Source organism: Verticillium alfalfae, genomic scaffold, assembly GCF_000150825.1.
Source record: "Verticillium alfalfae VaMs.102 supercont1.4 genomic scaffold, whole genome shotgun sequence".
Classification (NCBI taxonomy): domain Eukaryota; kingdom Fungi; phylum Ascomycota; class Sordariomycetes; order Glomerellales; family Plectosphaerellaceae; genus Verticillium; species Verticillium alfalfae.
In genome coordinates this window covers 1,814,939-1,826,296 of record NW_003315035.1, presented here as the reverse complement: position 1 = coordinate 1,826,296, position 11,358 = coordinate 1,814,939, and the positions used below count along the sequence as shown (strand labels likewise).

General features: G+C 58.0%; 4 protein-coding genes across 4 annotated transcripts; 3 read left to right on the top strand and 1 right to left on the bottom strand.

The window, feature by feature from the left end:
• On the top strand, nucleotides 1–1,468 carry VDBG_04016 (fructose-2,6-bisphosphatase; the record flags this gene model as incomplete). The annotated part of the gene is made up of 3 exons (XM_003006017.1): nucleotides 1–106; nucleotides 206–768; nucleotides 836–1,468. 3 exons carry the CDS (start codon nucleotides 1–3, stop codon nucleotides 1,466–1,468), a joined length of 1,302 nt encoding a protein of 433 aa, XP_003006063.1.
• Nucleotides 1,469–2,484: 1,016 nt separating this feature from the next.
• VDBG_04015 (ATP-dependent RNA helicase HAS1) lies at nucleotides 2,485–4,486 on the top strand (the record flags this gene model as incomplete). Its single annotated transcript, XM_003006016.1, has 5 exons — nucleotides 2,485–3,048; nucleotides 3,119–3,707; nucleotides 3,767–3,876; nucleotides 3,927–3,983; nucleotides 4,043–4,486. 5 exons carry the CDS (start codon nucleotides 2,485–2,487, stop codon nucleotides 4,484–4,486), a joined length of 1,764 nt encoding a protein of 587 aa, XP_003006062.1.
• Nucleotides 4,487–7,047: 2,561 nt separating this feature from the next.
• Nucleotides 7,048–10,602, top strand: VDBG_04014 (WD repeat-containing protein; the record flags this gene model as incomplete). Its single annotated transcript, XM_003006015.1, has 6 exons — nucleotides 7,048–7,084; nucleotides 7,292–7,373; nucleotides 7,441–8,752; nucleotides 8,808–9,018; nucleotides 9,180–10,264; nucleotides 10,315–10,602. 6 exons carry the CDS (start codon nucleotides 7,048–7,050, stop codon nucleotides 10,600–10,602), a joined length of 3,015 nt encoding a protein of 1,004 aa, XP_003006061.1.
• Nucleotides 10,603–10,909: 307 nt separating this feature from the next.
• VDBG_04013 (conserved hypothetical protein) lies at nucleotides 10,910–11,119 on the bottom strand (the record flags this gene model as incomplete). The annotated part of the gene is made up of 1 exon (XM_003006014.1): nucleotides 10,910–11,119. The coding sequence occupies one exon, from the start codon at nucleotides 11,117–11,119 to the stop codon at nucleotides 10,910–10,912; it is 210 nt and encodes a 69-aa protein (XP_003006060.1).
• Nucleotides 11,120–11,358: the final 239 nt, after the last annotated feature.

The following is an 11,358-nucleotide window of genomic DNA, read 5'->3' as shown; positions in this document are numbered from 1 at the left end:
ATGGTGCGATTGACTAACGGCATGGGCGTCCAGGTGGAAGACACCAAGGTCTGCGTGGTCATGGTGGGCTTGCCAGCGCGAGGAAAGAGCTTCATCGCCCAAAAGGGTAAGGGAGGCCTGACAAGCCAGACATAACAGCCTCTACTGCTGCTCTGATGCTGACATTTTCGCCAGCGCAACGTTATCTCAAATGGCTTTCAATAAGAGGCCAAGACATTCAATGTCGGCAACTACGCCGTGAGAACGGGCTGCTCAGCCACCGCCGACTTCTTCGACGTCAAGAACCGTGAGGGCGAGCAGAAGCGCCGCGCTGCCGCTGAGGCTGCCATCGCCGACATGATGACCTGGTTCCAGAAGGAAAATGGCACTGTCGCCATTCTTGACGCGACCAACTCCACGAAAGACCGCCGCAAGTGGGTTTTGGACCGCTGCACGAAGGAGGGCGTTGAAGTCATTTTTGTTGAGAGCAAGTGTGATGATGAAGACCTCATCATGGCCAATATTCGTGACGTCAAGGCCACTTCGCCCGATTACGCTGGCCAAGACCCCGAGCAGGCGGCACTCGACTTCCGCAACCGCATTCGCAATTACGAGCAGGTGTACACGTCGATCGACGAAGATGGTGACGAAAACAGCTACACGTTCCTCAAGATTATGGATGTCGGCAAGCAAGTCATCATCAACCGCATTCAGGACTACCTGCAGAGCCGCATTGTCTATTATCTTATGAATCTCCATATCCGCCCGCGCTCCATCTGGCTGTCAAGAGTGAGTTTCTCTGAGCTACCGATGAAACCCAGTAATCGTGTCCCCCCGAGGCTGACAAACGCTTTAGCACGGCGAGTCGCTGTACAACCTCGACGGCCGCATTGGCGGCGATACCATGCTGTCGCCTCGCGGTGAGCAATACGCTCGCAAACTGCCCGAGCTCGTGCGTGAGTCCGTCGGCGACGACCGCCCCTTGACGGTCTGGACATCAACCCTCAAGCGCACCATCGCCACAGCCCGTTTCCACCCGCCTCACTACAACCAGCTCCAGTGGAAGGCGCTCGACGAGCTCGACTCTGGCGTCTGCGATGGCCTGACGTATCAGGAAATCAAGGACCGCTACCCTGACGACTTTGCAGCCCGCGACGAGGACAAGTACAACTATCGCTACCGTGGCGGCGAGTCGTACCGCGACGTGGTTATCCGCCTGGAGCCCATCATCATGGAACTCGAGCGCTCTGAGGACATCCTCATCGTCACGCATCAAGCCGTGCTGCGTTGCATCTACGCTTACTTCATGAAGAAGGACCAGTCCCAAAGCCCGTGGATGAACGTGCCGCTGCACACCCTCATCAAGCTCACTCCCCGCGCGTACGGCACCGAGGAGGTCCGCTATGAGGCCAACATCCCCGCCGTCAGCACATGGCGTGGCAAGGGTAGCACGGCGAAGAACGAGAACCCCACGCCTGAGACCATCTAGTTTTGCTTGATGGAAGAGAAACACAGCCACTGAGATACTAGAGGCAAGGACGAATGAGAGGACCATGAAGAACCCAGGAATATGCATCGACACACGGGACCCAGTTTGTCATTTGATCCACACTCCTTGAGTGGTGACGACGAATTATTTGCTTCATTGGCGTTTTGAGGATGGCATGCTGGTGTGATCGGCTCGGCCGTGGCGGAGTTGCAAGGACGAGGAGGGGGACAGGTTCAAAATTGAGGGCACGGGGATCAGTGTGAGTCGCAACGGGTCTGCGACTTGTATCGTTATTATGAATGAACCCATTTGACGTATGACCATCGGACATTCATGGCTCCCAAGTCACGCTGAGTAAATCGTTGATGTATTTACATATCCCTGAACACCCAAGGTGAACAGGTCTTGAGGTCCTGGTCTTAGGGTAAGGTAGCGCGTAGTGTTGCCCCGCCACATTCGCAAGGCCATCTGGCGATGAACCTGAACCACGTGAGAAACTGCAATAGGGAAGCAAAAATTGAAAGGAATCACTGAAAGAAAACGGCATCCATTTCTCCGCTTGAGGAGCGCGTAGTCATGTATTGTTTAAAAGCTGACACCTCTTGACTCTTCGTGATGAGACGATACCGAGGGGATGGACAACAGGTTCACGGATGGGAGAACATGGTATTCCTATCTTATCTAATCGCCAGCCTTCTCCACGCGCCGCTGATACGCACCCTGCCTAACCAAAACGGGTTAAATGCAGGGTGACTGTGTTGGGGAGGCAGTGGTAGCGATCCACTGGATCTATTGCCAAAAGGGCAAGGCTCGCACGAGAATTCTGGTTAGACAGTAAGTGCTAAATTGAGTAGGGCTGTGGGGATGTGCATATTGACAGAGTCCCGCTGTCCCAGAATTTTTCTGGCGATAAGAAAAAAATCCCACCTCTTCAATCCGACCCAGAGAGCCTTGACACCGTTTTCGAGGTACGCATTTCCCCAACCCCGACAACTCGACAAACCACAAACGGCACAATGGTCGACGCCGCCTCCAACAAGAAGCGCAAGCTCCGCGACGCCAACGGTGACAAGGCTGCTGCCCGCAAGGCCGCTGAGGCTCCGGTAGCCGTCTCCCGAAAGTCGAAGAAGCAGAAGCAGGCGAAGGACGCTGCCGAGGAGTCTGAGGACAACTTCGAGTCTGGCAGCGAAGAGGAGGAGCAAGACGAGGAGGACGAGGACGAAGATCCTGAAGCGGCCGAAGCCAACGCGGAAGACGTTGCGACCGCAGCAAACGACCAAGATGTTGACCTGGAGATCCCGAACCGCGAGGCCCTGACCCTGCCACCCTCTGGCGAGGAGGCGCAGGACTTCTCGCAGCTCAACCTGTCGGAGAAGACGATGAAGGCGATAGAGGGCATGGGGTTCACAAAAATGACGGAGATTCAGAGGAGAGGTATCCCGCCCCTGCTGACGGGTCGCGATGTCCTGGGTGCGGCCAAGACGGGCTCCGGCAAGACGCTTGCCTTCCTGATCCCCGCCATCGAGATGCTCAGCTCGCTGCGCTTCAAGCCCCGAAATGGAACCGGTGTCATCGTCGTGGTAAGTTTTGAGAGAATGCCCGTTGGGATGGTAGCCCCGTTGAGATGCAAGCAATCGCTAACATGCGCAGTCCCCCACCCGCGAACTCGCCCTGCAGATCTTCGGCGTCGCGCGCGAGCTCATGGAGCACCACTCTCAGACCTACGGCATTGTCATTGGCGGCGCCAACCGCCGTGCTGAGGCCGAGAAGCTCGCCAAGGGCGTCAACCTCATCATCGCCACGCCCGGCCGCCTGCTCGATCACCTGCAGAACACGCCCTTTGTCTTCAAGAACCTCAAGACCCTCATCATTGACGAGGCCGACCGCATCCTCGAGATTGGTTTCGAGGACGAGATGCGCCAGATTGTCAAGATCCTGCCCAGCGCCGACAGGCAGACGTCCCTCTTCTCGGCGACCCAGACGACCAAGGTCGAGGACCTTGCGCGGATATCGCTCCGCGCCGGACCGCTGTACATCAACGTCGACCAGACCAAGGAGCACAGCACCGTCGAGGGCCTCGAGCAGGGTTACGTCATCTGCGACGAGGACAAGCGGTTCCTGCTGCTGTTCTCCTTCCTGAAGAGGAACCTGAAGAAGAAGGTCATTGTCTTCTTCAGCAGCTGCAACTCGGTCAAGTACCACGCCGAGCTGCTGAACTACATCGACCTCCCTGTTCTGAGTACGTCGTCCTCTCCCGCCTGAACATTGCCGCATGGTCAACTTGCTAACGACTCGTAGGTCTTCACGGCAAGATGAAGCAGCAGGCTCGCACGAACACTTTCTTCGAGTTCTGCAATGCCAAGCAAGGCACCCTCATCTGCACTGACGTTGCTGCCCGTGGCCTCGATGTACGTAACCTGACATTGTGCCATCCCAGACAGACTGCTGACACGCCCAGATCCCCTCCGTCGACTGGTCCGTCTCGTTCGACCCCCCTGATGCGCCCACCGACTACGTGAGTCCTCTCCACAAGACACGACACCCCCAATGTGGCATGCATACTGACGAGTCCAGATTCACCGTGTCGGCCGTACCGCCCGCGCCAACGCCAAGGGCAAGTCGCTCCTCTTCCTGCACCCCAGCGAGGTGGGCTTCCTGTCGCACCTCAAGGCGGCGCGCGTGCCCGTCGTCGAGTTTGAGTTCCCCGCCAGCAAGGTCGCCAACATCCAGGCCCTCCTCGAGAAGCTCATCAGCCAGAACTACTACCTCAACAAGTCGGCCAAGGACGGCTACCGCAGCTACCTGCACGCCTACGCGAGCCACTCGCTGCGCTCCGTCTACGACATTAACAAGCTCGACCTCGCCAAGCTCGCCAAGAGCTTCGGCTTTGCCGTCCCCCCCCGCGTCGACGTCACGGTCGGCGCCAGCGGCCGGGACAAGAAGGTCCAGGGCAGGAGGACGTACGGCAGCCAGCCGAGGCAGAATGACCGCTTCAGGCAGAAGGGTCGGTCCAACTGAGGCGAGAATACCCGAGGGCAGGGAGCGGGGCCAGAATCGATAGGCGAGGGAGAGGGGGGCATCAAAGGGGAGGAGGATGGGTGAAAAAAATCAACACACTTGTACTTTCTGGCGTGTTCGGTCAGCATGGCGTTTTAGAACAACTTTTTTTTTTGGACAGAACCTGTTGGAATTTCGGGGCCTGTACGACGTTCGAGATCGGCTGCCCCTGTCTGATGTTTTATGAGCTTTGTCGTCCTCTCCTTGTTCTGCTGCTGGGCGTGCTTTGTGTGCATGTGTGCTTTGTCCGCTGTCGTGGTTTCCGATATTGGTCATCTCGTCTTCTTCGTTGTCTTTATCACCAACACATCAAGGAGGATGAATACAGTACAGCGTCCTTCAATCGCACCTGCCTTCTGGTAGGGCCCGATATAATCCAAGCCGCATGGACAGCCTTTCGATTTGTACGGTTTCCTTCGTTCTCGCCAGTTCAACTGCCACAACTCCTTTCCTACCCCCTTAACGCATCGATATTAGTATAAAATAGCCAGCAGACTCTCGCTGGCGACATCAACATCGTGAGAAGCCACTCCCAAGTCGTACCGCGCACAATGTGCATCCAGATTTATACGCTGCACGTCTCCTGCGATCACCACCAGTATCAAAACACCTTCCCATGCCGTTCCGCTCGCGGTCACAACCTCGGTCACCCGACGCGCGACCTCACTCTGCACCACACGAAGCACCTTCCTGCATCTCCGCCGAGCGAGTCGAAGCTGGCCATGTGCACTGGTGAGTTGAGGAATGCGACGCGGCCTGTGGAGGGGACTTGCCAGGCCTGTGTGCGGAAGGCGCGCGAGAAGCGAGGTTCGATGGTCGTCGTGTTCAAGCGGAAGAGCATTCACTGACTGCTGAAGTAGGGCAGGAGGGAAGGCGCAGAGACGACACGATGACGGATGTGAGGACGAGCATCGCCGGGTTTGAGGATATACTTGCTAGGTTGAAGATGTGATGCTCCCGAGGCTGGTATATCGAAGCCGTGAGGATGTCCCCTGGACACTGGGATCTGGAAGGAGGTATCAGTCCGGATTCAGAAGGGTTCATCAGTGCCGTGGAAGCGCCATCATCGGCTGTCTTTCCGAGAGAGGACAACACTGTCAAGGAAGGCAACGGCACGCGGCAAATTTGCAAGCGAAGCGTTGTAAGGCCAAACGAAGAGACATCGTAGGTTGAAAATTGGGCTGATCCCTTGACAGATGGCTGGCAAATGAGCCGTCGAATGGCTGACTTTCATATGAGGAAGACGTGACGAGGTAGCTGGAAAGATTTGCTCACAACTTGGTGCGCTGGCTGAGATAACGGAGGTTGATGAGATTGGGCTTCCGTGAGTGAGCTGAGCATCCTGAGCCATACGCCTTTTCAAGCTTGAAGCTGGGTTAATGTGCAGTGAGAAGCTGCGTCCAGGACGGATCGGGACAGGCCACCAATGGAAAAGCACTATGATGATTGCTTCGATGACCAGGGGCTGAAGCACCAGAAGCATCTGGTAGCATGTTATGCTCTGGTGCGCCGCATGCTTAGGAGTCATAAGGATTTTTCCAATTCAGATGCGACGAGTTCATGGCCAACTGAAGCAGCAAGCATCTATGCTCGTGGACGCAGCTTTGCTTGGGTAGTGCATCCTCATGTTCCATGTCCAGTCTGTGAATTTGACTTGCGGGGCAACACAGCAGCTGGTCGTTAAGTACTAGCTACCTTACCTTACCTTGGTACCTCGGTAGGTACCCTACCTAGGTAGTATATGCCAATGTCGTCTTGTCATACAGCACGAAGGAGTGCCATCGTCAGCTGACAGTGAGACGAAGTGAGGCCGTCGCTTCTTGGCCATGACCACTTCGTGGCATGGTTGCCTGGGGTTGGTCGAAGAAGCGACGACTGGACAGACAACGCCTGCACAAAGCCGCCGTGGAATATGAACAAGCTGCTGCAGCATGGCTTCCAAAAAGATCTAGCGGCCCCGTCTTCCCCAGGCCAGAACTCCACTGACAGGTCCTCTGTCGAATCAGCACTGCGGGGCTCAACGAACAGAGGTTAGCGCCCAGGGGGGAGGGGGCCGATTTCCCTTGAACCCCTGCCGGGCGCTGGGTGCCTCCTGCTGCTCCTGCGCAGGCTGCACCTTCCACCTGGTCCTGGTGAGAGGGGGGACGAGGGGGGCAGGAGCAAGCTAGCGCGGCGCCAGGTACGCATGCCCATGCCCGCCGGGTCGAGCAAGTCCAGCCAGGCCAAGGCCAGGCCAAGCCAAGCACCACCGCCCACCATCATCGGAGTTGCAGATGCAGTGCGTGCGGCGTTGCTTGTCGGCTAAGTCCTGTCCTGATCCTGACAAGGTCCTGTCCTGACAAGACCCAACAAACTTGCCTGGAGAGCAGTTTCGAGCAACTCCTCCTCTTCCTCGGGTGGCCTTCTCCCATTCAGCATTGGCACCGCTTCAGACCTGCTACCCCACGACAGCAACCTCTGCCCACGGCGTCACCACATGATATCGCAATAGCACACGCTTCTCCCCCTCCAACCCCTTCACAATGGCAGCGAAAAAGGCTCGCCAGAGGATCAGCTATGGTACGCCCCCCTTCTCCCGTCTGCCGTGTTGCGGATTGCCTCATCCATGCCTGTCGCGGCTTGCGACAACACCCAACCCCGCACGACACAGCCAGGGAAGGACACGCCGACGAGCCAGAACGATCAAGCACGCACCGACGGGCTCCGAGGCAAGCCCCAATATACCTTGCTCATCGCCGTACTGACCTGTTGTGCCCGCACGCGCAGTCCTCGAGCTTCCCAACTCCCAACCCGGTGGCCACCGACTTGGCGTCAACGGACTCGCCATTGACAAGACCAATGCCATTCTGTAGGCCTCTCGCCACACCCTCTGCACCCCCTACGTCTTTGCGCTTGCTGACCGTGCCACCGTGCAGTTATTCCGGCGGACGAGATGGCGTCGTTTGCGCCTGGGATCTCCTCGACATGAAGGCTGGCGCAGCTGGCCTCGCGACTACCGACAGCACCAAGCCCAAATCTTCCACCAAGTTCCGCGCTCAAACCCAGGCCCATACGCACTGGATCAACGACATTGTCCTCGCCCAGAACAACACGGCACTCGTATCTGCCTCGTCCGATCTGACCGTCAAGGTCTGGCGCCCGCACTCCGAGACCCAGAAAGATGCCATCACCATTGGCGAGCATGCCGACTACGTCAAGTGCGTCGCCACCCCGCCCCACGATCCGTCGGCCAACTGGGTCGCTTCCGGCGGCCTCGATCGCAAGATTTGCCTCTGGGACCTGAACGGCGGCGGCAAGACTCTTGAAATCGACAACAAGGGCGAGGTGGCCGAGAAGGGCTCGATCTACGCCCTGAGCGTCGCACCTCGTATCATCGCCAGTGGTGGTCCCGAGTCCAGCGTGCGCTTGTGGGATCCCAGGACCGGCGACGCCGTCACCAAGTTTGTCGGCCACACGGACAACGTGCGCTCCATCCTGCTCAACGAGGCCGGCGACACCGTCATGACGTCCAGTTCCGATTCGACAATCAAGCTCTGGAGCATCACTGCTGGTCGTTGCATGTACACCTTTACCATGCACAACGATAGTGTTTGGTCGCTCTACTCGGACGACCCGACATTGGGCATATTCTACAGCAGTGACCGTTCTGGAATGGTAGCCAAGACTGATGTGCGAGGCACGCTCGAGGACATGGACGACGGCCTGTCACTTGCCATTGCGCAAGAGCATGGCAACATTAGCAAGATTTTGGCTGCCGACGGCTACATCTGGACAGCTACATCTACATCATCCATCAACAAGTGGCCCGATGTCGACACGTCGTCAGACATTAAGCTGCCCGAGGCTTACCGTCGACACCGGTCAGCCTCTGGATCCACAGCACGGCCTAGACAAGTGTCACCCCCGCCAGCTGCCGAGTCTACAGACAAGAAGGAAGAGAATAAGGAAATTCCAGCGAAATCGATCCTCAAAATCTCCAATACGGCTACATTCCCGAAGCAAGTCGCTCGAGACCCCGATGCGGCGATTGGCGGCAATGCCGCGGCGAGAAAGGGATCTGAAATCGCGCCCGACTCGACATCCCATGGACCTGAGCCCCTGTTCCACCTTCCACGAGAAACCATCGAGGGCCAGTTCGGCCTGGTGAAGCACAAGCTCCTAAACGACAGGAGAAGAGTGCTGACGCTAGACACTGCTGGCGATGTGCTCCTTTGGGATCTGATCCGGGTTTGTATACACATGACGTGCTTCTCACAGCCAGGTCCGCTAACGTCTCATGTAGTGCGAGGTTATCCAGAGCTACGGAAAGCGTCATTTAGAGGACGTCGAGCCCGAAGTCAACACCCGTGAAGCTGTTGCCCCCTGGTGTTCTATAGATACGAGTTCCGGCAGCCTCACGGTTGTGCTTGAACCTTTCAACTGCTTCGACGCCGAGATGTACGCCGACGACCTGGCGCCGGGCGAGGCGGTGGACTTCAGGGATGACCAACGAAGTACGTCAGGCACCCGTCATCACGCAACGACTTGTGGTTGCTAACAGACTGCAGTCAACCTTGGAAAGTGGATTCTTCGATACTTGTTCGCGAATGTCATTGACGAGGAGATCAAAAAGGATGAGATTCACCGCGCAGCTCTCAACGAGACGGTTGAGAAGAGGATCGCCGCTGCCCGCCGAGTGGCCCCGCCCACCTCGATCGAGATGCCGCCCAATACATTTGGGGGGGGCGAGGGCCCCGGGATCTGCAACGACACCGCGTGCTAATGGCGCGCAGTGGGCGCCGACCCCCTGGTCTTGCCATCGGCATGGCGACCCCTGGTGCCCGTCTGCAAGATGTTCCGGAGGGCGCAGCTACACCGGCAAGCCCCTTGGAGAAGAGGACGTCGCACGCCAACCGCACTTCGGTGGAAAATGGGGACTACTTCTCCAGCACTATTGCACCGGCCGACGGCGCCTCGAAGGGTGGACAGACACCTGCAACGCCATCAGAGCCCGCAGCAAGTGACGTCAAATCGCCCGGCGCCGAGAATGGTAAAGAAAAGGAGAAGGACGCGAACGGCAAGGCACCCAGCACGCCGTTCGGCAAGAAGAAGTTCCGCATGGGCATGGGCAGCATGTCGTTTGGAAGCAAGAAGATTGAACGCTCGGCATCGACCAGCACAGAGAAGCCTGCAGTTGTGGATGAAAAGGCAGAGGAGTCTGAGTCGTCGTCAACACACGAGAAGGAAGTCGACGACAGTTTCCTCGGTGTCGTCCAGCGTATTCGCAACGAATATGAAAAGCAACTCACCGACAGCCCCGACAAGATTGTCGAAACGGGCATCACGCCCAGTCTGTACAACGATACGCCCGTCCTCAAGCTGCCTTCTGGTACCAAAGTATTCATTCAGGAGGAGACGTCTGGCTCGAGCGCCAACTTGTATCAGGGCACGGTCGAGACGGTCGGCCAGGATGTCGACGTCATTGAGCAGCGTGGTCCCATGTGGCTGGGAGAGGTGCTTCTGCAGAACCAGATCCCGCCGAAAGACCCAGTCAAGGTGTCGTTTGTGTTGGTGCCGTGGGAGAACTCGCTTCCCGACCTGGCGGCCACGGATGGCAACAACCGCCTGAACGCCAACAGAATGCTGCGCGTCAAGAAGATCCTGTCGTATGTCGCAGAGAGGATCGAGCCGCCTGTGACAGAGCCCGACCCAAATGCGCTCAGGCCAGATGAGTACCTCGAGTTGTACTGCAACGACATGGTGAGTCTGACACACTGCATTGGACGGAGAAGGGCGCTAACGGAACGTAGAAACTACCCAACACAATGACGCTGGCCACGCTACGTGCACACGTATGGAAGGGTGGTAATGACATCACGCTGCACTACAAGGCGAACGGTCGCAAGGTGATTGAGAATCCCATCCCGACACCACAGGCAGCGGCACCAGTCGAGCCAGAGGCGGCACCAGTCGAGCCAGAGGCGGCGCCAGCCGAGGCAGGTGTCAATGGAGCGGACGGGTCTGCCGCCCCTTTGACGCCGGCCCCAACGACCACTCCGGCAGCGACGACAACGGCGCCTACGACGGCAGCGGCATAGAAGAAGTGACGACATGCGTCATGTGCATTTCCGAGCCCGTGTGGCGAACCTAGTACGGGTTGCAGGTGGCGGTACTGTGGTGCAGCGTCCGAGGTGTTTCTTGGTGTCTCTATACTTCTATATATCCAAGGGGTATTCCGTTTCCTCTAATGAGTAGTGTACATACGTCGCTGTCGTAGCATGGGATACCGCTACCATCAGAGCTCATCAACGCTATGTGCTGCCGTGTTTTGAGGGACGATGGCCGCCCCTGTTGTCGTGCTCCTTTCTGCTCCGCCTGACGTGTTCGGCCGTGCGTTCCTTGCCCTCACAGAACTCCCTCGGCCAGGCGCCTCTCCTTGTCGCGCGTGGTCTGCATTGTGTTGACGACAAACTGGTAGCTGCCCAGGAAGATGGCGCCGCCGATGCTGATCCAGGTGATGCGCGGCACGGTGCCGGCAAAGAAGGCCTTCCAGCCCTCCTCGCGCCACACGCTCCGCAAGACGTCAGCGACCCTGACCTTTTGCTCGGACAGCATGACCCTCGTCTTGAGCACGTCGAGCGGCGTCGTCAGACCGGCGGCGACGGCACCGGCGGCGCTGCCGTAGAGGGCGCTCTCGACGGCGCCAACGTCGGCCACGGCGGCCAGATCGCTGGCGTTGCCCCCGGCGGCGGCGGCAGCAGCAGCACGCTGCTTGCGAGCGCGGCCCCAGGCCTTGAGGCGCTCCCACAGGGGGAACTGGATGATGGTGAAGGGCACCTCGCGCATGACGGTGA